Here is a 22465-nt window from a genome sequence, read left to right on the forward strand (position 1 = left end):
CTACATGCGATTCCAGTAATTCTGTCTATTGGCATTCAACCCAAAGGTACTAGGAGCTGTTGTGAAACTATTGAAAGAGGAAGGAAATTATTCTGTTTAAAAAGCTAAACTCCTGTCAGGTAGGGCAAGCCTCTTCAGTGTGAATGTCTATGGTTAGGGATTAATAGCGGCCTCCATTTTCTTTCACACTGCCTCTGAATTTGACTCGAGTCTCTGCGTTTCTCCCAACAGTGGCAGGCATGAACCACTTGCGAGAGAATGGGATAGTCCACAGGGACATCAAGCCCGGAAATATCATGCGTGTAATCGGGGAGGATGGACAGTCGGTTTACAAGCTCACTGACTTCGGAGCAGCCAGAGAATTGGAGGATGACGAACAATTTGTCTCGCTTTATGGAACTGAGGAGTATTTAGTAAGAAGCAATTTTCGTGTTTTAAATCAACAGCTGGGATTGTAACTCAAAGATCATAACGTGGCCCCTATCATTATGTCAGGTTTGCATGTTTTCTTTTGGTAGCTCCCACCTCCAGGTCAGATTTATCCTTCCCCTATCCCAGAGATATGCTGCTGCTTCTTGTGCCTCCACAGATTGAAAACTGAAGTTTGTGTGGATTTAGCTGAGATCTTCATGCAAAGCAAGAAGGATTTGAATGTTAGGAGAGGGGCGGATTGATTGAGCTTGAGCCCTGTGTACACATCTACATTTTTGGTGGGAAAAGTAGGGAGGCCAGTTCTTATTTCGAAGGTGAGAGTCTAGGTAAGGTCGAGGATTTCTGCGTGTGAATGTTCAGATTAGCAAGGCAATAAGGAAAAAGCCAAGGTCTGGGGTTTACTTCTGGAGAGAGAAAATTGAAAAGTGCTACATCTGTATAAAATTTTGGTTTGGCCACTTTTCAGGCGCTTGCATACATTTCTAGTCACCATATTATATATGCCAACAAACTGCCTCCATGCACACCCTCTTGAGATGGTTATTGCATATTAAAAGCAAAGTTTTTATTTGTTTTACAATTAATTTATGTGACCACTGTAAAAATAATATGACAATGTGGTGATTAATTAAAATACACTCAATGTTTAAACAAAAACACCACAGAGCATTTTGAGCTGCATGTGCACCCACGCATGTGTGCAATATTAAATCGATTTTTGAAATTTAAATTCTCCTTTGTTTTACACTTCATTAAAACATTGTCATTAATTGGTAATTGTAAATATGTGTATCTGTAAGAGATATCATCGGTAATGTGCATGATATTTGGTGTCAGCAAGTGAGGCCATTATAGAAAAAATGCAGAGTCACTGCGGAGGGTGCAGAGGAGATGAACAAGAATGGTACCAGAATAATGTGGGTTTATATACCAGGAAACGATTAACAGGGTGTTTCCCACAACTAGAGGTCATTAATGTAAGATAGTCATCAAGGAATCTATGGAGAAGTGAGGAGAAATTTCTCTACACATAGAGTGCTGAGATTACAGATCTTGCTGCTGTAAGGAGTGGTTGAAGCAAGAAATATTAGGTGAATTTCAGGGGAAGCTAGATAAGTAAATGAGGGAGAAGTGTTTCCAATGAAAAGTTTGGAAACGGAAAGATAGGAGACTTGAATGGAACACAAATAATGCAGGGACTGGTTGGACCAAATTTCCTAAGTGTAAACCCTTTTAACATGTATTCCTGCCTTCCAATAGTCTGCTGAAGTGCACCTATTGATTGTTAGCTGAGGAACTGAGAATGACTGATCAAAAATCATGATCAGGAGGGTCAGCAGTTTGAGTTTTGTAAATACTTCCTTCAGTGTCTGTGTGGTTTGCTGGCAAAATCAGAAATCCAAATCAACATGACACAATGTTAAATTTTCGACAAAGAGTGAGGAACAGCAATAAATAGCTAATAATGTAACGTGAGATTGGCTTCCATCAACGCGTTCAGAGTTGTTCTGATGTAAGACTGAAGTCGCTCCTTTTGAGATTTCTGTCACATCACGAAGAGGAACAGGGATGTTCTTGTCTGAAGAATCTGGTATTTGGGGCAGTTGTCAATTTACTGATTTCTTTATCGTCGGATTGCCCACACACCATTAAACATCAGGGGAGAGATGATGTTCTTAAAGAATTTTCTTATGTGAAAACTGATGTGAGTAAGATCAAATTTTTATATCCATAAGGTTGATAAATAAAGGCTGATGGAATCAGTTTGCAAGGCCTTGTTAGTCTTTATCTACTTATACTCCAGTCTAGCCAAGCACAACTAACTCAAGAATACCAATCTGATTAGCATCCAGATATGTATGAACGAGCAGTGTTAAGAAAACCTCAGCAGAAAATGTATGGAGCAACAGTCGATCTGTGGAGCATTGGAGTTACATTTTACCACGCAGCTACTGGAAGTCTCCCATTTCGACCTTTCGAGGGACCTCGCAGGAACAAGGAAGTAATGTAAGTTCAAATATTTCTCTTTTATCAGTAGTGCTATTTACTGCTAGGGTAAATAGATAACATTTGTGGGGATCTTGATGTGTTTTATTTTAATGAAAAAGTGGCTCAATTTCTTTCTAGCTTTTTGAAAATCCTAGTTGATTGTCCAGTACTAGGATTTTAGTAGTCACTGAGATCAGAATAAGCGTCGTCCGAGCTGGGAATGTGGCTTCATAATGTGTTTGGATGGGCAAAGCTCAAGTAGTTTATGACCATATAACTGAGAGAGTGTCCAGATATGAATGTCATAACAATCAGCTTCAGTTATGATTTGTGTGCATGCAGTCAGTTTTATCAAACAATATGTTTAGAGATAAAATGGTGGCAGAACAAACCTCATCATCAATATATGGGGTTCAGAAATATGTGGATATATTTTGTGTGTATGTATATATGTGGATATATTTTGTGTGTATGTATATATGTGGATATATTTGTCAATTCAGCACTGTATATCAACCACTACCCCATCTCCAAAAGCTGTCTAAATCTTTATTTGATGATGTTTGTGAAGAAGCTAAAACCTCCCACAGGTTTATGTTAGCAGAACTAAAGAAATCCTGTTTATCACCTGTTCAAAGATCTGCCTTATGACACTTCTCCTGGCTACTCATTAAGTCTGTGCCATTTGGGATTCTGTTGGATTGTGACATGCCTTTATTTCCCACAACCAAATAATCTTCAAGAACGGTTCGATCCTCCTAAACCTCTGCCTTTGTCCTGCCCCCATCAACACTGAGCACGTCTTCCAACCTCCTTTCCCAACCCCCCCCCCAATTAATATGTTTCTTAACTGGAGGCTTAATGTCTCCAGAGTTCTGCTTGCTGTCTCCAGAACTCCCACTGCAGCATGTCTTTAAATTCGGCCACCTCACGTCTTATCCAATCACTGCAGTCGTCTTTGATGACTCCTGTAAGTCTCTCAGATCTCTGTTGGGGCGCTGTTCCCAAATCTTTGCATTCCAAATGTTTCCTTTATTGCTGATTATCAGTTCTTCTCCCTCTCTTACTGGTTACATAGAAAGAGAAACCTGCCTCTTGAGTAGTAACTCATCACCATCTTCGATATTCATTCCTCTACCTATCCATGGGAGCAGCTGCATGTACCACCCAGAAGATGTACAGTAGCAACTCACTGAGCCTCCTACGACAAAAACCTCTCTACCCCATGAACTCTTACCATCTAGAGGGATAAGGGCAGCAGATGCGTGGGGACAGTGTCCCCCTGCAACTTCTCCTCCAAGCCATACACCATGCTGATGTAGAATTTCATTGCTGTTCCTTCTCTTTTACTGGGTCACAATCCTGAAATTCCCTTCCTGACAGTGGACACTGTGAGTGTACCTGCCCTACACGAAGGCAGCTCACCGCCACCCTAACAAGGGAAATGAGCGATAATGTTGACGTAGCCAATGTAGCCCACATATCCATGAAAGAATCTTTCCAAAAGCACGCTTCACTTTTCCTATGACACTGTCATCCTATCTCAGTTGCACCACCAGCTCAGGATTTAGAGTTTCTAGTGCCTTCCCAAATCCTTTGGACTTTTTTTCTCAACTTGCAAAAGCCATTCTTACAGCCTACCTTTCAAACTACTTTCATTTTGTAACAGAATAAGGTGTCAGTCATTTAAAACTGGAATTCCTCAATGTGGAGAGTTGTGGAGATTAGATCACTGCAAATATTTAAAGAGAAAGCAGATAGATGGTAGAAATGTTGGGAAGTTAAGGGCGACGAGGAGCAGGCACCAAAGAGAAGTTGAGGCATAGGCCAGGTCTGCCGTGATCTTGTTGAATGGTGAGGCAGGCTTCAGGGCCTGAAAGCTTACTCTTGCTATTATACCATGTATTCTTGCCTAGTGTCCTAGTTCTTCTTCCTTCTCATGCAGGTCGTACCTTGGCTGATCCGTGAGATATTTCTGACAATAAGATTTTGTTAAAATATCGTGGCTTGTGCGTATAATTGTGACTTTACCTTTGTAAAAGATCCAAAATTAGTTTGCCTATGTGTCGTGTTTCAGGTACAAAATAATCACAGAAAAACCTCCAGGAACAATATCCGGAGTTCAGAAATCAGAAAATGGACCAATTGTTTGGCATCATGAGCTGCCACTGTCTTGCAACCTTTCCAGGTAAGCCTGTGCTCGGAAAAAACATTAGCTTGCATGTTGATAATTGTTTTTGAATATGATCAGTGACCTTATGTAAATTAATACAAGGGTCAACATGTAATCACTTCAACATTTTGAAGATTACTTTAGGCTTCATATGTAGGTAGAGGTGAAAAATGGAGTAATTCCGCTCAAATGTAAACTCTGTCTGCTGAGAAATGAATAAATAATAAGAAACAGTTTTAAAAGTAAAATTTGTGCTTTCTCCTCCTTTCTCCTGTGGTCTCCCCTTGTTTTTATGCTGTTTCTCTGACCAGCCATTACAGCTGCAACCTAGTTCTGGGTCTGTTAGAAAAAGCTGAGTTTTATGTTGCCATGAATCTAGGTGTAGATGGTTTTCATGTGTATCCTCAGTTGATAACATATCAGAACAGTACGGTCCTCAGAATGGGGGAGCAGAATAATAAGCTAATGGAGATTTCACCTGTGTCCTCTGTATGATTCCCTGTGCTGTATCACTAGTGATTCCTTTGCCTGTTAGAATCTCAACATTTCCGAATGTTTTCAGGATAGCTCGTGTAACCACTGTGGTGATTTAAAACATGCCCGTGATGTGTCTCGTGTGTGGATGAAGAGAGTTGATGTGCTTTCTGCTGTTAGGTGCTAGTTTGTTCTGTATTTTCAACCCATACTGTTGGTGAAGAAGTGGGCAAGTTCTGTCAGTCTCTCCCTGTCATGACAGCCTGTCCGTCCATCGGGTGTTGGCTGTGTCCCCTTGTGGTGACACATGGAAGTCGAGTCCCCTGTGAACTTAGTCTAAAGCTTTGGAGGAACTCTCCAACTGTAGAGGCCTCACATCCTCTGATACAGGCCCGTTGGCATATGGACATGCCCTGGCCCTCATGAACCATACTCCCACCTTTGGATAGTTCCACTGCCCAATCATTGCCTTGGGAGATTTGAAGGCTACATGGGTTAACCCTGACAAAATATTTTGAGTGGAACCAGAACCAGACTGATCTCTCAATATGACGTCCTCCTGACTCAGTGGGACAGTCAAGAGGGATCCCTGAGATTTGGACAGCCTAGGATCTCTTTAAATTTTGCACTGGTTTGCAGTTGAGACAGAGTGTTGTAGTTTTCTGCAGAGTTATAACTCTATATGGCGACACCAGTTACAAGTGATGAGCCCAATTTGATCAGTGTAAGGAATGGGTGTTGCGGGGGTGTCTTGGACAGGGAGAGCTACCGTCATATCTCACTGGCTAGATGCTGTCCACCTCAAGTTGAGGTACCCCCAAATAATAAGGTGCTGACCTGCTGCAGTGCCTGCTTCATAGATACTTGGAGCTTCAAGTCTGTGCTCAGCAAGTGGTGGGAATCCATTGCACCAGACAAACAAAAGAAATTAAAAGAAAAAGTTTGCAAGCTTTCCAATTAGCAAGCTGGAACATCAGTAACACGTGAACGCAACTGAGTGACCGACAACTTGCAGTGAGTTGATCGTTTGCACTGTCGTCTTAATTGATTTAGAACTTGATAGATGGAACATCAAATCACTTCCCCAAGTGAGATGAGGCTCACTAGGACCTGATCGTTCAAAGAAAATCATTATATTCACCTGTCAGGGAGAGTTCAGAGGAAATGTCAGGGCAAGATGCAGGCCTCACTCTAAGGGCTTTGCTTCTCCCTATGATGGAATGATCCACAAATATTTCAGGATGTGTTTTCTCCATCCTCTGTCAGAGCTCTGCTATGTCGTTCAAATCTAATTTTGATTGACATTTATGTAGAAATGTGCTAGAAATAACTGGTGGAAAGACTTTTTTCTTTCATTTTGAAGTCATTGGTTTTGAAACAGGAAGACATTTCACTGCTCTTTCTCTCCACAGAGGCCTGCAGTCCTTGTTGACGCCTATCCTGGCAAACATTCTTGAAGCTGATCAGGAGAAGTGCTGGGGTTTTGATCAATTTTTTGCAGAAACCAGTGATGTTTTGCACAGGATAGTGATACACGTCTTCTCTCTGCAGCAAGTGACATTGCACAAGATTTACATTCACAGCTACAACACGTACGTATAATACCAAACGTGAAAATGGTGTAAATTTTAAATTGTAGCCTCTGCTTCCCAGTGGTCAATGATCCATTTAGAAAATGGCTGTGAACAGCAAAGCAAACTTGTCCTTATGTTGTTCCTAGTCTTGGCTTGTCAAGGTGGTTTATTATTGCTTTTGGAAAGTCCATCCTCTAAATTGTCACTCCATCCATGCATGAGATGGCTGGAGCAAGATTCATGATATAAATTGGTTCCAATAAAACAACATTGTGGGCTAATATTAAACTGTATTTTAAATTGAGAAATATGACTATCTTTTTAAAAGCTTTTAAAATGGCTGTAAAAGTTACCTCATAAAAGTAATGTGAGAGAACAGGACGTCTCCAATTCACAAGCATGCGACTTTCAAACACTTACAAATGCAGTCCCATACATGGCTGTAATTTTAAATATCCGCTGTATGAACATTTCCAGTCTCTATGAACGACTACTTTATATTGTTCTGCATAGTGTTCTGACTTGTGTACAAAATGACTTGGAAACGGACTCAGAAACAGAACCCCTTCTCAACCTGAGTGGTGCCTGTATGAGTAATGTTTAATATACCCATTGACCTCTTGTGGATGTTCAGAGTCTCAGCTGTCCATACACACCTCTGTGCTTCTCTAATATTGAAAGAGTGCTGTGCTGTCACTGATACTGTTTTGCTGATGAGATATTAGAACATGCCTGTTACATCAGGTGGACATGAAAGATGTTATCGTAGAGATTTGAACTACAGGAGGAGAGTTAACCTTTGTGTCCTGGCCAGTATCAATCACAAAAGTTATATCCTGGGATGAATCCAATTGTATTTTTCTTTTCTTTCAATTAAATGCTTTCCTTAACTTCCCTGATTAACCATGATTGGCTTATCCCCTTCCTAAAATCCTCCTTCCTCACTGGGATATATCTTTGCTGTGGACCATGATCTATTTTCTTAAACTTCCACCATCATTCCTCAACTGTCTTTGCTGCTAATCTCCTTTCCCAGTCCAATCCAGCCATCCATGTCCTCATTTCTTTGTAATTATCCGTATTTAACCTTGCCCCAATTGTTTCTGACTCATGGGCCTCTCTCTGAATGCTAAATTCTACCATGTTATGGTCACTGTTTCCTCGGGGATCTTTTGTTCTGACATCATTTCTGAAACTTGCTTCGTTGTAGATCACCAAATCCAAAAAAGCCTGAACCCTAAGAAACTGTCCCGAATGCACTCTGTGAATTCTTCCTCATTGCTAATCTAACCATCTGCATGAGGTGGATTAGAACTAACTTCTTTTGTCCACTTGTACACATATTGTGTGAATTATAATATTGAACTAATATCCCGTCCTCTGACGTGTGTGTAATCTTTGTCTCCAGCTGATTGTTTCACCAATTCTCCAATGTGGATTCTTATTTGACAAAAGCAAAGTTTTACCTTAGCTGTCGGTGAAGTTTTGATTTCTACAGTGTGGTTAAAGTTCTAGTTATGGTATTGTCTTTCTTTACAGCACTCATCTATTTGCTGACTTGGTTTATAAACAGACTGAGATTGCACCCCATCTGCAAGAATTGATCTTTGAGGGCCAACACCTTGAGCTGGAACCCAATATACAAGCTCACAATTTCCCCAAAACCTCTGAGGATAATCCTCTAATACTTGTGAGCAGAGAGGTCGTGAGTGCAGTGGGATTGATCTACCAGGAACGTACGTTTATTGATGCAACATTTTCTCAGTAAAGCTAGGTTTATGGCAGTATTATTTTTCATGGTGTGGGTGGGAAACTGATCATTCTTTAGGTGTTATACGAGCTTCTGCACTTTAGTTTAAGAAAGGAGCGTTGAACTTCGGCATGACTACTGTGAATTTAAAAGTTTGGGATGAATACAGAAATATAAGTTAGATTCCCATTCTGGAGATAATCATTATTCACGGAGGTTTAAATCTAAGTTTTATTGTTTAAGATTTTGATTTGCACATTAGCAAGTTTAAATATGCAGAAAATGAATTTGTTTACCACAGTTACAAACCATATCCTTGTATTCAATAGGCTTTTTATCCAAATATTAATGCATCATAAAACGTTGTGCCCTTTATGTGGGACAATTGTTTGCTGTTATCACACTTTGATTGGCATTACTACACAGTCAGTGCAGGGTTCACTGAGATAGACCTTTTGGATTGCCAACACTTGCTGCTTCGCAGTCTGTCTTCTCCATGTGTTTTCACCTCCCTGCAGGGAGTGAAGAGATACTACTTTGCAACTCATCATTATGATACTGTGGCTTTAAAGGTTATTTTGTCATGGTTTTTCTTTGAAGAGTGGTTGTAGGTAGAGGTCCCGAGCAAACTGGGGTAATGTAAACAGCTGAGGAAGGTTTGGTGGGTTTTTTTTTTAATGAGCTGATTGGGTGTGGCCAACTCTGTCAGATCCTGATTTCTGTGTTTTGGTTTTTCAGTAGCATCAGGGTCTCAGAGTTAGAAACTTCAATGAATGTCTCCTGGCTGCTACTCTGACTGAATTTTCTCGACTTTTTTTTCCTCTCCTGGATTGGAGAATAGCATGTGAGAATCTATGTCTGAATGTTGCTTTTCGCCAAGGCGTGTGTTTTGGGATTTTGGTATATTGGAACAGTTAATTAGTAATCTGTTATCCCGTAAAGTTATTCTAAATTCCTTTCTTCAGTTGTATTTTTAAACTACAATGTATAAACAAAATGCGTTTTTCTACACGTCAAGTAGTTTGACCAGTCGCATTGTAACTGGAACAATGGCACTTCACATTTGCCTTAGGAAACGTTAGGATCTAGTCCACTTTCTTAAAAATATTTTGAAGGGGTGTGGTCTGGTCCATAAAATCTGGAACGTACTGGTTAAAAGAAGCAGCTTACAGCGGCTGGTGAGGGAAAATAAACTGGCTTTCGGGCTTTAGATCTTTTCTCACTGCAGACAAAAAGACCCTACCTCCCTTTTAAAGGTTCCAAGGCTCCTGGCTATACACATCCATAATTACTCAGCTACCTAGGAACCAGTTTCATAGCTGCTGGCAGTCACTGGGTATTTGTCGGTAACATCTGGCCATCACTCCACAGACCAATCAGCTATTTGGTGCTGACTGAATCTCATTTTGTGCCCACTCCCTGATGCCATTTCACCTGTATCTAAACGTTCCCACTGTGTGACCAAACAACAGCAAAAGCAATCTCTTCCACAATCCATGGTTTTTAAAACAATGCTCAGCAATGTAGAAGAAATGGAGGCGAAACAGATATTTTACCATAATTGTGTCACTTTATTTACACGGCAGTCAATATGTGATTAAATGTGGTGACAGGTTTGAGATTTGGAAATGTGGCCACTTCCCAAAGCCTGTCCATCTACAAAGTACAAAGTCAGGAGTATGATGGAGCACTCCCATTTGTCTGAATGAGTGCAGCTCTAGCAACCCACATGAAGCTCGACACCTCCAGAGATAAAGCAGCCTGCTTGATTCTTACCTCCTCTACAAACACTCACTGTTTCCATTACTATCACTAATTAGCAGCAGTATGTACCATCTACAAGATGCAATGCAGAAATTCACAAAGCACCTATGACAGCATTGTTCTTGGTGATTCCTGATGAAGAGCTTATGCTCGAAACGTCGACTCTCCTGCTCCTCGGATGCTGCCTGACCAGCTGTGCTTTTCCAGCACCACACTCTTCAACTCTGATCTCCAGCATCTTCAGTCCTCACTTTCTCCAACGTTGTTCCTAGGTCAATATCCTGGAATCCCCTCCCAAACAGCATTCTGGATGTACCTATACAAAAGGGCTGTAGTTTAAGAAGTCAGCACATCACCACCATCTCAAAGACAACTAGGGATAGATAATAAATGTTGGTCCAACCAGAAACACCCAAATCCTATGAATGAATTTAAAAAACCTCTGTGCTATAACTTTTTCATCTTCTTCACTCCCTGCACCCTGTTGTCAGTCACAATGCATTCTGTTGTGTCAATCCTATACTCCGGAATTTTGTTCCCAACTCTTCCTTTTCATCTTCCTTCTCTTTTAAGACTCTCCTAAAAATGGCATCTCTGACAAGTGAGGCAACCTTCCAAATCTTTCCATTATTTGGCTCAGCATTTATTTTCTCTGATACTTGGGTGCAGGGTTTTAGAAAATTTATCTTTGATTAGAGTTTTTGAATGTGCAGGTTTGAGATTTCGTAATATTAGACCAAACTGGCAGCAGAACCATGTCTGTATTCATCTGTGACCGTGCATTATAGTAAAAGTAGTCATGTTTTCTCTTGCAGTCTCACTTCCAAAGTTACATCCTCGTTATGATTTGGATCTTGACGTGTCCTGCACAAAGGTGAGGATTGTATTCATTTTCATTTAAACTTTATCTACCATCACTTAAAAACCCTACAAATGTTAACACTCCATCAATTTGTATATTGTGCTTTCTCTCCTAGAGTATAACTGGTGTTGTCTGCCAAGCACAGAAAATAGCCTCCAGACTTTTGCAGTACCAGGAGCTGGTGCGGAAAGGTGTTCGGTGGATAATGTAAGGAACTTTTCTTCCTTACAGTGATGTGCAGAAGCTTGTCTCTTTATAAATGGAAAAACTAGTTAAGATCAAAACTGGAGTCATTTCCTTAAAGAGCTTTGGAATTCCTTTTAATTTAAGAGCATGTTGTGTCATTCCATCACATGAAGAATATCCAGTATTGTCCCCAAACTCCTCCTCCCTTGCTTTCTCCATTATTTATATTGGTGATTTTGCTTTTGCCCTTCAACTGTGGAAGCTTTTAACCGAGTACTTGTTAACTTGTCCAGTTGGCATTCTCCTTGGACTTTAGTGTAAAACAGTGGACTCTCATATTTGTTAATGTGTTAAGAGTCCGTCAAATTGTTCAACAGATTCAAAGAACTCTGCAGATGAAAGCAATATCTTCAGCGCATCACTTGGTCTTAGTTGGAAGTTGTTAACAGTTCCATTGTCAAGGGGTGCAGAAATATAGTAGACTACATTCAGACTGGCTGATTCCCCCACCCACAGACCACAGTCTTGTAAATGTGTGCTCATGGAATGCATACAGTATGCATGCATTCTGATAAAACCGTTCAGTTCTAATTTGTACATTCACTTCTCTAGTCGAATCACCATGGACAACTTTCGTGAAACTTTGCACAAGAAGACTGAAGTTATTCTAAAGCTAAACTTCTGCATGACCACTGTTGAGAGAGCCAGGAATATGTAAGTGTTAGCATTGCTCACAATTGCTACATACCTCATCCCATGTCACTTCAGACTCTTTAAGTCAATAGACAGAAAACAAGAGTCTCAGAGGTGCAAGGCCAGAAGCCGTTGTTTCGCCTAATCCTGTAAATTTAAAAACTTTTTTTTTGTGTCTCTATGAAAAGCTGTTGACTTATTTAAGTCTCAAAATTGGCGCAAGAATATTTGGCATCATTCAATGTCATTGCTGCAACATTTCTAGTAAATTTTAATTAAAACTGCAGATGTTACTTGTTGTGGTAGAGCTGAAGTTTGGTGATACATAACCTAGACGCAATTCTCAGCTGCACTTGTGAGCTTTGAGTGAAAGTTAATTAGGGTGCAGCTCCAACTTCACTTCGCTCACATCATTCATATTCGAGAAACACTCTCTAATGTAAAGAAAACTTCTCACCTTTGCAAGGAACATTCTCAATATTTGAAAAAAAAAGTGATTAATTCAAGATTATCAGCTTCCAGTTACTCTCAAACCAGTGGGTCAACATGTAGAGCTCAGGCCTTTAATCCAAATCATTTTGAGCAACTAATGAAATATCTATTGGAAGTTTCTCTTATCAATCTTAATTAAAATTTTAGTTCCTCTGGTTGAGAGAAATTCAAGCTAACAATGTCAGACTAGTGCTAACTTTTCTTTTTTTGCTTATGCACCTTGCACACTTGACAGATACAACAGTTTGCAGCAGACAAACATACTGTCATCAGACTTGGAAGAGATACCAGAAATTCACAACAAGCTTCTACGTGTGAGTAATTTATTTTGTGGAGATTAAGAAACCAACCATTTTCACTCTGAGTTATGAACTAAATTTTCTGTAAATGTTTACTGGGAACATCCAGGCAGTTAATACATATGAGGTTGTACAAAACATTAGTGAGGCCTCGTCTGGAGTATTGTGTCCAGTTATGGTCACCCTGCTACAAAAAGGATATTATTAAACTGGAGAGGGTTCAGAAAAGATTTACCAGGATATTGCCAAGAGTGGAGAGTTGGAGTTATAGGGAGAGGCTGGATAGGCTGTGTCTTTTTCCACTGGAGCATAGGAGGTTGAGGAGTGACCTTATAGAGGTTTGTAAAATCATGAGGGGTATAGGTAAAGTGAACGGCAAGTGTCCTTTCTCTAGAGTGGGAAACTTCAAAACTGGGGACATATTTTTAAGATGAGAAAGATTTAAAAATGACATAAGGTACAATTTCTTTACACAGGGAGTAGTTTGTGTGTGAAATGAGCTTCTAGAGGAAGTGGTGGATACGGGTACAGCTACAGAGTTTAAAAGACATTTGGATAAGTCCATGAATAAGGAATGTTTGGAGGGATATGAGGCAAACGCAGGCGGGTAGGACTAGTTTAGTTTGGGATTATGGTCAGCATGGACTGGTTGGACCAAAAGGTCTGTCTCCGTGCTGTGTGACTCTATGACTCTACACATGTTGCATCTTTGCATCGCTTTCCATATCTCTAATCATACGTTATTGCACCATTCTCAATGGATGCACTGTTTAAGCGAGCCGAGGTGTATGCAGAAAGAACGTTGCTGTTATTTATTTAGTGAGTCGATCCAGTTTAGAAGAGCATTTAAAGCTCACCTTTTGCTCACTAGAGTTTGTATTTTCTGTCTGTAAAGCATTGCTCTACAGAAGTTCTGTGACACGTCTTCCTTGAAGAGAACTATGAAAAAGTTTACTTGTTGACTTTCCTAATCACTCCAGGCTGTTTGAAGTTAACTTTTTTCAGAAAGATTGTACAAGAATTCAGTAAATAGTCACCATTGTCTTACCAGACCATGGGCTGCTCTTTCACTATAGAGGGACGACTGTTGATGGTTTACCCTGAGGTTACCGTGCCTCAGGAGAGGGGAGGGGTTGACAAGGAGAGGCCTTCATGGTAACCTCAGCCAGTAAAGGAATTGAACCCACACTGTTGACATCATTCTGCGACACAATCCAACCGTCCAGCCAACTGAGCTAAATACAATTATAGGAAGAAACTCAAACACTATTTTTAAAAGATATTTTAGAATGGGTGGGAACTTCACTTATCGGTTGGTATTTCATGACACACTTATCATAATTTCCTGCAGGTGCCTGTATAGTAACAGATGACTGTCCTGCCTGCTTGTTCCTCCTGCTCCATTCTAACCCTATCGTATGCCTCCCACGGTTATGCTTTACAAGTTTGAATTTTGTTTTTTTTGTAAAGTTGGCAGGATCTATGGAATCCATTAGCCATGATATGAAGGATATTGAAGGCACGTTTTTACCTGGCAGTCAGTTGTCGGATCATTGGGCTTATCATGAAGGGACACATCCTGAAGACAGAAAGTGAGCTTACGTTTCCCAGCACCTATTTGTTTTCTTTTTTGTTGTTGCCTTTGGTAGGTGCTGTCAAACTGTTCATATTTGTCATTTTTTTTCCCTCTTTTTCTCAGCCTTGAAAAGCTTCAGGTACTTCTGGACTCGATAACTGAAATCTATCATCAATTCAAAAAGGATAAAGCATTGCACAGTAAGAACATACACTTTTTATTCTTGGTTAGCTGGCCAATTGAAGGCCACAGTGTGTCAGCCACAAGCAGATGAAATCTTAGGACGTAAACAGAGAACATAGAACAGTGCAGCCCAGTACAGGCCCTGTTGTGCCGAGCATTTGTCCTAATCTAAGATCAACCCAACCTACACACCCCTCAATTTACTGCCGCCCATGTGCTTGTCCAGCAATCACTTAAATGTCCCTAATGTCTCTGACTCTACTACCACTGCTTGCAGTGCATTCCATGCACCCACCACACTCTGTGTAAAGAACCTATCTCTGTCATCTCCCCTAAACCTTCCTCCAATTACCTTAAAATTATGACCCATCATGACAGCCATTTCTGCCCTGGGGAAAGGTCTCTGGCTATCTACTCTATCTATACCTTGTACACCTCTATCAAGTCACCAGTCTTCCTTCTTCTCTCCAGTGTGAAATGCCCAAGCTCACTCAACCTCTCTTCATTAGACAAGTCCTCCAATCCAGGCAGCATCCTGGTAAATCTCCTCTGCACCCTCTCAAAAGCACCTACATTCTTCCTATAATGAAGCAACCTGAACTGGACACAGTATTCCAAGTGTGGTCTAACCAGGGTTTTACAAAACTGCAGCAAAACCTCACAGCTCTTAAACTCAATCCCCCTGTTAATGAAAACCAAAACACCATATGCCTTCTTAACAACCCTATCAAAATGGGTGGCAACTTTGAGGGATCTATGGGTGTAGACCCCAAGATCCCGCTGTTCCTCCACACAGCATAGAATCCTGTCTTTAACCCTGTATTCAGCATTCAAATTCAACCTTCCACAATGAATCACTTCACATCTATCCAGGTTGAACTCCATTTGCGACTTCTCAGCCCAGCTCTGCATCCTCTCAATGTCATGCTGTAGCCGGCAACAGCTCTTGACACTATCTACAATACCACCGTCCTTTGTGTCATCGGCAAATGTACTAACCCATCCTTCCACTTGTTCATCCAAGTCATTTATCAAACTACAAAGCGCAGAAGCCCAAGAACGGATCCCTGTGGGACACCACTGGTCAAGTTCCCCATCAAGCCACTCTCCATTCCTTCAGTGTTGCGAGGTCAAACTCCCGAACAACATTGTTGGTCTGTCTTCACCAAATGGACCACAGATGTTCAAGAAGGCAGCTCATCACCATCTTCTCGAAGGCAGCTTGGACTGGGCAGGAAATGTGGGTCCAACCAGCCACGCCCACATCCTGAGAATGAGTAAAAACAAAGTGAACAGAAGAGCCTTGTTTAGTTGTTTGCCAAAATATTGGGCAATTATGACAGTTCAGTTCTATTCCTTCCATGCACTCTGTCCATGCATTCTGGAGAATTTTGAGTTCTACTGTTGTCCTAGCCACCTTGCTGTTTTCAAAGATGATAAAATAAGTCAATACGCTAGTTCATAGAACGTGTAGTACAGAAACAGACCATTCAGCCCAAATGGTCAGTACTGTTGGTTATGTTCCACCGAACATCTTCCCACCCCTTTCCATCTAATCTCAACACATCCTGTTCCTTTCTCTGTCACGCTCCCCTAGCTTCCCCATATATCCATACTGTACACTTCAGCCATTTCCTGCTGTAGTGAATTCTGGATTCTAGCTGGACTCTGGGTAAATACATTCCTCCTGTATTCCTTTGGGTTTGAGTGCCAGCTTTTAAAGACTCCTAATTCCCAAAGATTTTGTTCTGACCACTGTTTCTTTTTCAGAGCTGCCTTATAATGAGGAGCAGATTCACAAATTTGACAAGTAAGTACTCTACATGTGGTGAATTTAGTCTGATCGCTTGTGCCCCAAGAGTTGTGGTTTCCACTCTTTGTAGTTGATTAAAAGTTAGTATTACCTGCAAAAGGATTGCTGCTATGTGACATACATCACAGAGTAAGTTTCTGAGTCCCAGCTGCAAGGGGGCTGGGCCATTCTCTGCCACTGATGGATCATTGGAATCCAGGAGCAGGGCAGGATACATGGTACCCAGGAGTTTTCCATCCTTTGCCTAAATTAGTGGGAAAATCATTGGTAGCATTGCCTCAAATTGTCAATATTCTCCACCTTCTTCCTGGATCTGGATTTTAAGTTTGGTTCTGTCCCCTAGGGGTGAGCTGAATTAGCCAAGCATTGCAATGGACCAAAAAGGACCCAGCTCCGAAACTTAATCCTTAAAGGAATGTAACTTCTCTGAATCGGTTCACTCACCCTGTTTTTTTTTCTGGAGTTGGGATTTTGGAACAGTGCCTCATTTGAATTCACATGTGACCAAGCTGATACGTTTTGATGAGATTTGCTGCACTGAACAAAAAAAAAGTGCTTTGTTTTTGCCCCCCCACGAGCTGATGCGTTATATTGTCAATGCTGCTGACTTGCCAAACACCACTGTAACTGTTGGACTATTTATTAACATGGGGCATGACTCTGTGGGTAGATGCAGAGGTCACTGAGCTGATCAGAATCTGAAATTCAAGAGTTAAAATTTATGTTTCCTCAAGTCCACCTTATTTTTAATTCATTGATTTGGAGGCAACCACATTGCTGTGGGTCTGGTGTCACATACCATAAGACCATGAGACTTAGGAGTGGAAGTAAGGCCATTCGGCCCATCGAGTCCACTCCGCCATTCAATCATGGCTGATGGGCATTTCAACTCCACTTAACTGCATTCTCCCCGTAGCCCTTAATTCCTTGTGACATCAAGAATTTATCAATCTCTGCCTTGAAGACATTTAGCGTCCCAGCCTCCACTGCACTCTGCGGCAATGAATTCCACAGGCTAACCACTCTCTGGCTGAAGAAATGTCTCCGCATTTCTGTTCTGAATTTACCCCCTCTAATTCTAGGGCTGTGTCCACGGGTCCTAGTCTCCTCGCCTAACGGAAACAATTTCCTAGCGTCCACCCTTTGCAAGCCATGTATTATCTTGTACAGGCCAAACCAGGTTAAGGTGGCAGTTTCCTTCTGTAAAGGGCCTTAGTGAACCACATGGGTTCTTCGAGCTTTCAGACTTATGGTCATCATTAGACTCTTAATTCCAGATTTGTTACTGAATTGAAGTGGCAGGATTTTAATCCAGGTCCCGGGTCTCTGAATTAATAGTCTAGGGATAATACTGCTCAGTGATTGGATTGGCAAACTCAGGTCGAATCTGATCCTCAAGGAATGAGATCCTCACTAAAGCTAGTGAGGTCATAAATGTGGTAAACGTAACTTTTCAAAACGCAACAGGCTAATAGCTCTGAAAGAGAAGGCATACTCTGACTGATGCCTGGTAAAAATGAGTAATGTACGTAAGCAGCCTTATCAGCATCGGTTAGACCAAATCAGAAAATGCTTAGACACACAGACTGCTGGGTACCTGGCAACATTTCCTGTTTTTATTCACATTACCCACGGCTGTGGAATTTTGATTTTCTGATTTAAGAATTGAGTTGGTCTGTTTTTTCAGATCTCTCGCAGTATTGTAAGTAGGCAGGTAAAACTGTAACCCACCGAACCTGCCCCATTTGTACTTGGCCACAGAGACGATCCTGAAAACGAGAATACAACCTTCTCACCTGTTTATCAATAGGATCGATTTCTCTTTACCCAGGACCTTTTATTTCCTTGAATCTTAACGTGGGATATGGCCATGGTAGACAATGCCAGCATTTGTTAGCTGTCCCTGACTGACCTTTAATGGAGTGGCAAACAGCTTTCGGGCCATTTCAGAGGGTAGGTAAGAGCCGACCATGTTGCTGCGTGTCTGGAGACATGCCTAGGCCTGATCAGATAAGGTTGATAGTCGTCCCTCAAGCTCATTAGTGAACTGAAGAGGTTTTTACAATAACTGATGATCATTTCATGGTCATCATTACTACGATTAGCTTTGTAGAGAAAGTGGTGGAGGTTAGTAGAATTACAACACTTAAAAGTCATCTGGGTGGGGTATTGAAATAGGAAGAGTTTAAAGCGATATGGACCAAATGCTGGCAAATGGGATTAGATTAATTTAGGATATCTGATCGGCATGGAGGAGTTGCACCAAAGGGTCTGTATCCTCTATGACTCTGTGATTCTCTATGTATTCATTGAATTGCCATAGTGGTATTTGAATTTTTGCCCCCAGTGCATTGCTGGATTGCTCCTACAGTACCACTGCCATCTCCTCTTCTTTAGTATTCGGAGCAGCTACCTTCCTCTGTTTCCAAGATCGACTGATTTCATCCTGACTACACTGACAAAGCCTCTGTTGCCCAGAATGCAAGGCGTGTGTTAATTGTGCCTCCCCTTCTCTTCAAGATGTCCTTGGAGAATCTTTTTAAGAGCTTGTATGAGCCTGCCAATAATTTCAGACTTGCATTGGTTTTAGTGCCACTTAATGAGCAGGAAGCACTCCTCACATCAGTGTCTGAATCATAGTAATTTAGATTAACAGCCAGAAACTATCTGAGCTGGTGGTTAAATTGCAGCGTATCCTCTGCACCACAGCTATTGCTGGGGACAGGAAATACCATCATTGCTGGCAGCTAATGAATCCATTTTTATGTAGAAGAAAAGCTGTTTAGTAAGATAATTAAGGATTATAATTAAGAAGCCACTGTGCTTGTCCAGGCGCTGCAGTGGATTAGATTTTCTGATCTATTGTATCATCTGGGTTCAGCGTGTAGGGGCATATAGTGCCAGAGAGGGAGCCCATTCTGATTTTCCAATCAGTTGAGTGATTGTACGGAAAAGTGATGGGTGGGGCAGTCCTTCCTAGCCGGGATTTTGTTACTCACTTGTGGGATACAGACTTCACCGGCATTATTGACTATCCCTCCTCACTGAGCTGGGTGGCATGCGAGGCCTCTTCAGAGGGGAATTCAAGAGTCAGCCAGCTTGATCTGAGACAAGAATCATGCATGGGTCAGATTGGGTGAGGACAGTAGGTTTCTGTTGCTAGAGAGCATCAGTGAACGGGTTCAGCTTTAGCACAGGCAGGGCGGTGAACTGGCGAGTCACCTCCTGAAAGTTGCCAAGTCTTTTGCAGAGAATTATGGTCATTTGGGGCAGCACGGTGGTTAGCACTGCTGCCTCACGGCAGCAGGGACCCAGGTTCGATTCCAGCCTCGTGTGACTGTCTGTGTGGATTTTGCACGTTCTCCCCGTGTCTGCGTGGGTTTCCTTCCATAGTCCGAAGATGTGCAGTTCAGGTGAATTGGCCATGCTAAATTGTCCATAGTGTTAGGTGGATTGGTCAGAGGGAAATGGGTCTGGGTGGTTTGCTCTTCCGAGGGTCGGTGTGGACTGGTTGGGCCGAAGGGCCTGTTTCCACACTGTAGGGAATCTAATCTAATCTATTTCTTCCACTTGTAATACTTGTTTTTCATGAGAGCTTTGATCTTGTGGCATATGTCAAAACTGCCAGTATCATGGAGCTGAATTGGCAGAAAAAAATAGACAAATCAAATTGTTGTGAATATTTTTTAATCACCTGAGTTCAGTAATATGATATTCTGTTGAACCTCTTTGCTTTGTTTCAGAATACCCGATATACTCTATTCAGGGAAATCTAGGATTACAGGGAAAGGGCAGGAAGGTGGACGTGAAGAGCATTGGATCAAATATGATCCTGTTGAACGGCAGAACAGGCTCAAGGGGCTGAATAGCCTACTCCTGTTCCAATTTCTTATGGTTTTGCAGGATAATATGCTGGATGGCTATAAAAGGAAGCTTCAGTCTACAGCATTGTGCAATGCAGCCCAATTCTGATAGAGTACTGCAGTGATCTGTAAAGGTGCACAGTGGATGCTTATTGGTGCAGACTGCACACCACCCAGAACAATGATTATGCACTGTAACACATTTTAAGTTTTTATACTAGAGTGTATTATCATCTAAGAATGGTGTTTTCCTCCTCTATTTCAGACAGAAGATGTGGCTGTATGCTTCAAAAGCCATTTCCTTGTTCAGGGATGAATGTGTTGCAAAGTATCAGGCATTTCTAGATGTGGCAGATGACTGGATGAAGTGAGTTATAAATTGTAAAATTTAATTTAAATCTTTGTTCAGAATCTTTTTTACCCACTTTGTGATTGACAGGCAGATTGATAATCTCCAGCCTGGTGATAGATTTGTGACTAAGGTGCATCAGTAGCTGCTGGCAGTGATGATAGTCAGTGGAACAACAGAGTTCTGAACCTGACTCATATCAACTGGCCTATCAAACCTGCCCACCATGATGCTCAGAGGAAATTACTTTGTCCATCTGTGTCTGTCTGTCTCTCTCTCTCTGGCCCCCGTCTCTCTCTCCGGCTCCCGTCTCTCTCTCTCTGGCTCCCGTCTCTCTCTCTCTGGCTCCAGTCTCTCTCTCTCTGGCTCCCGTCTCTCTCTCTCTCTGGCTCCCGTCTCTCTCTCTCTCTGGCCCCCCTCTCTCTCTCTCTGGCCCCCCCCCCTCTCTCTCTCTGGCCCCCCTCTCTCACTCTGGCCCCCGTGTGTCTTTCTGTCTCTCTCTCTCTCTCTGGCCCCCGTGTCTCTCTCTCTCTCTGGCCCCCGTCTCTCTCTCTCTCTCTCTCTCTCTCTCTCTCTCTCTCTCTCTCTCTCTGGCCCCCGTCTCTCTCTCTCTGGCCTCCGTGTGTGTGTGTCTCTCTCTCTCTCTTTCACTCTCTCTCTCTCACACTCACTCTCTCTCTCACACTCACTCTCTATCACTCTCTCTCTCGTGCCCCATCTCTCTCTGGCCCCCGTCTCTCTCTCTCTCTCTCTCTCTCTCTCTCTCTCTGTCTCTCTCTCTCTTTCTCTGTCTCCCGTCTCTCTCCCTCTCTCTGGCCCCTGTCCCCCTCTCTCTCTCTGTCCTCCGTGTATCTGTGTCTCTCTCTCTATCACTCTCTCTCTGTCCCCCGTCTCTCTCTCTCTCTCTCCGGCCCCCATCCCTCTCTCTCTATCACTCGCTCTCTGTCTGTCTCTCGCTCTCTCGCTCTCTCATTGGCCCCCGTCTCTCTCTCGCACGCGCGCGCTTTCGCTCTCTGTCTCCCATTTCTATCTATCTATCTCTCTCTGTCTCTCTCTCTCTGTCTCCTGTCTCTCTCTGTCTCCCCAGTCTCTCTCTCTCTCTGACCCCCTCGTCTCTCTCTGTCCAGCCCACTTTTACAACCAAGATAACTGCCCCCACACTGAGGACCCATTCTCCCACCTCCAACACCCCCCATCTACCTGGACACCCCATGCCGACCTGCTACCCGCCCTTGACCTCTTCATTTCAAACTGCCGCTGTGGCATCGACTGTCTCAATCTGTCCACTCCCCTCACCCACTCCAACCTCCCGCCCTCACAATGCCAGCCTTCCACTCTCTCCGCTGCAACTCCAACCTCACCATCAAACCCGCAGACAAGGAGGGTGCGCAGTAGGAGTGTGGCGCACTGACCTCTACACTGCTAAGCAGGAGCCAATTTGCAGACACGTCCTACTACTGACCACTTGATCATGACCTCACCTCTCATCACCAAATCATCATCTCCCAGACCATCCACAACCTCATCACTGTGGAGATCTCCCACCCACAGCCTCCAACTTCATTGGCTGTGAACCCTGCACTGCCCGTTTCTACCTCCTTCCTAAGATTCACAAACCTGACTGCCCCAGTCGACCCATTGTCTCAGCCTCTGCCTGTCCTATTAAACTCATCTCTTCCTACCTTGACACCGCCCTGTCCCCCTTAGTCCAGGAATTTCCCACCTACATTCATGACACCACCCATGCCCTTCACCTCCTCCAAGACTTTCATTTCCTTGGCCCCAAAGCCTCAGCTTCACCATGGACAATCCAGTCCCTGTACATATCGACCTGGCACGACGAAGGTCTCTAAACCCTCCGTTTCTTCCTCTCACGCCATCCCAACCAGTGCCCTTCCACCGACACCCTCATCTGCTTGGCTGAACTGGTCTTCACCCTCAACAACTTCTCCTACCAATCCTCCCACTTCCTCCAAACCAAAGGGATAGCCAT

The 22465-nt window shown here is 42.6% G+C and overlaps 1 protein-coding gene across 1 annotated transcript in view; it reads left to right on the forward strand.

Annotated features, from left to right (window-relative positions):
- tbk1 (TANK-binding kinase 1) overlaps positions 1-22465 on the forward strand; it is a 46627-nt gene that overhangs the window by 14352 nt on the left and 9810 nt on the right. Inside the window, exons 5-17 of the mRNA XM_043709951.2 lie at positions 232-413; positions 2279-2439; positions 4499-4609; positions 6481-6660; positions 8182-8378; positions 10972-11030; positions 11134-11225; positions 11817-11918; positions 12625-12703; positions 14159-14280; positions 14388-14464; positions 16218-16257; positions 20389-20490. Of these exons, the coding sequence (XP_043565886.2) occupies positions 232-413; positions 2279-2439; positions 4499-4609; positions 6481-6660; positions 8182-8378; positions 10972-11030; positions 11134-11225; positions 11817-11918; positions 12625-12703; positions 14159-14280; positions 14388-14464; positions 16218-16257; positions 20389-20490 (1504 nt within the window). The remainder of the gene's footprint in view (positions 1-231; positions 414-2278; positions 2440-4498; positions 4610-6480; positions 6661-8181; positions 8379-10971; positions 11031-11133; positions 11226-11816; positions 11919-12624; positions 12704-14158; positions 14281-14387; positions 14465-16217; positions 16258-20388; positions 20491-22465) is intronic.

This window comes from Chiloscyllium plagiosum, unplaced genomic scaffold, assembly GCF_037043375.1.
Source record: "Chiloscyllium plagiosum isolate Xiang-an unplaced genomic scaffold, Cpla_swu_hap1 HiC_scaffold_19, whole genome shotgun sequence".
Classification (NCBI taxonomy): Eukaryota; Metazoa; Chordata; class Chondrichthyes; order Orectolobiformes; family Hemiscylliidae; genus Chiloscyllium; species Chiloscyllium plagiosum.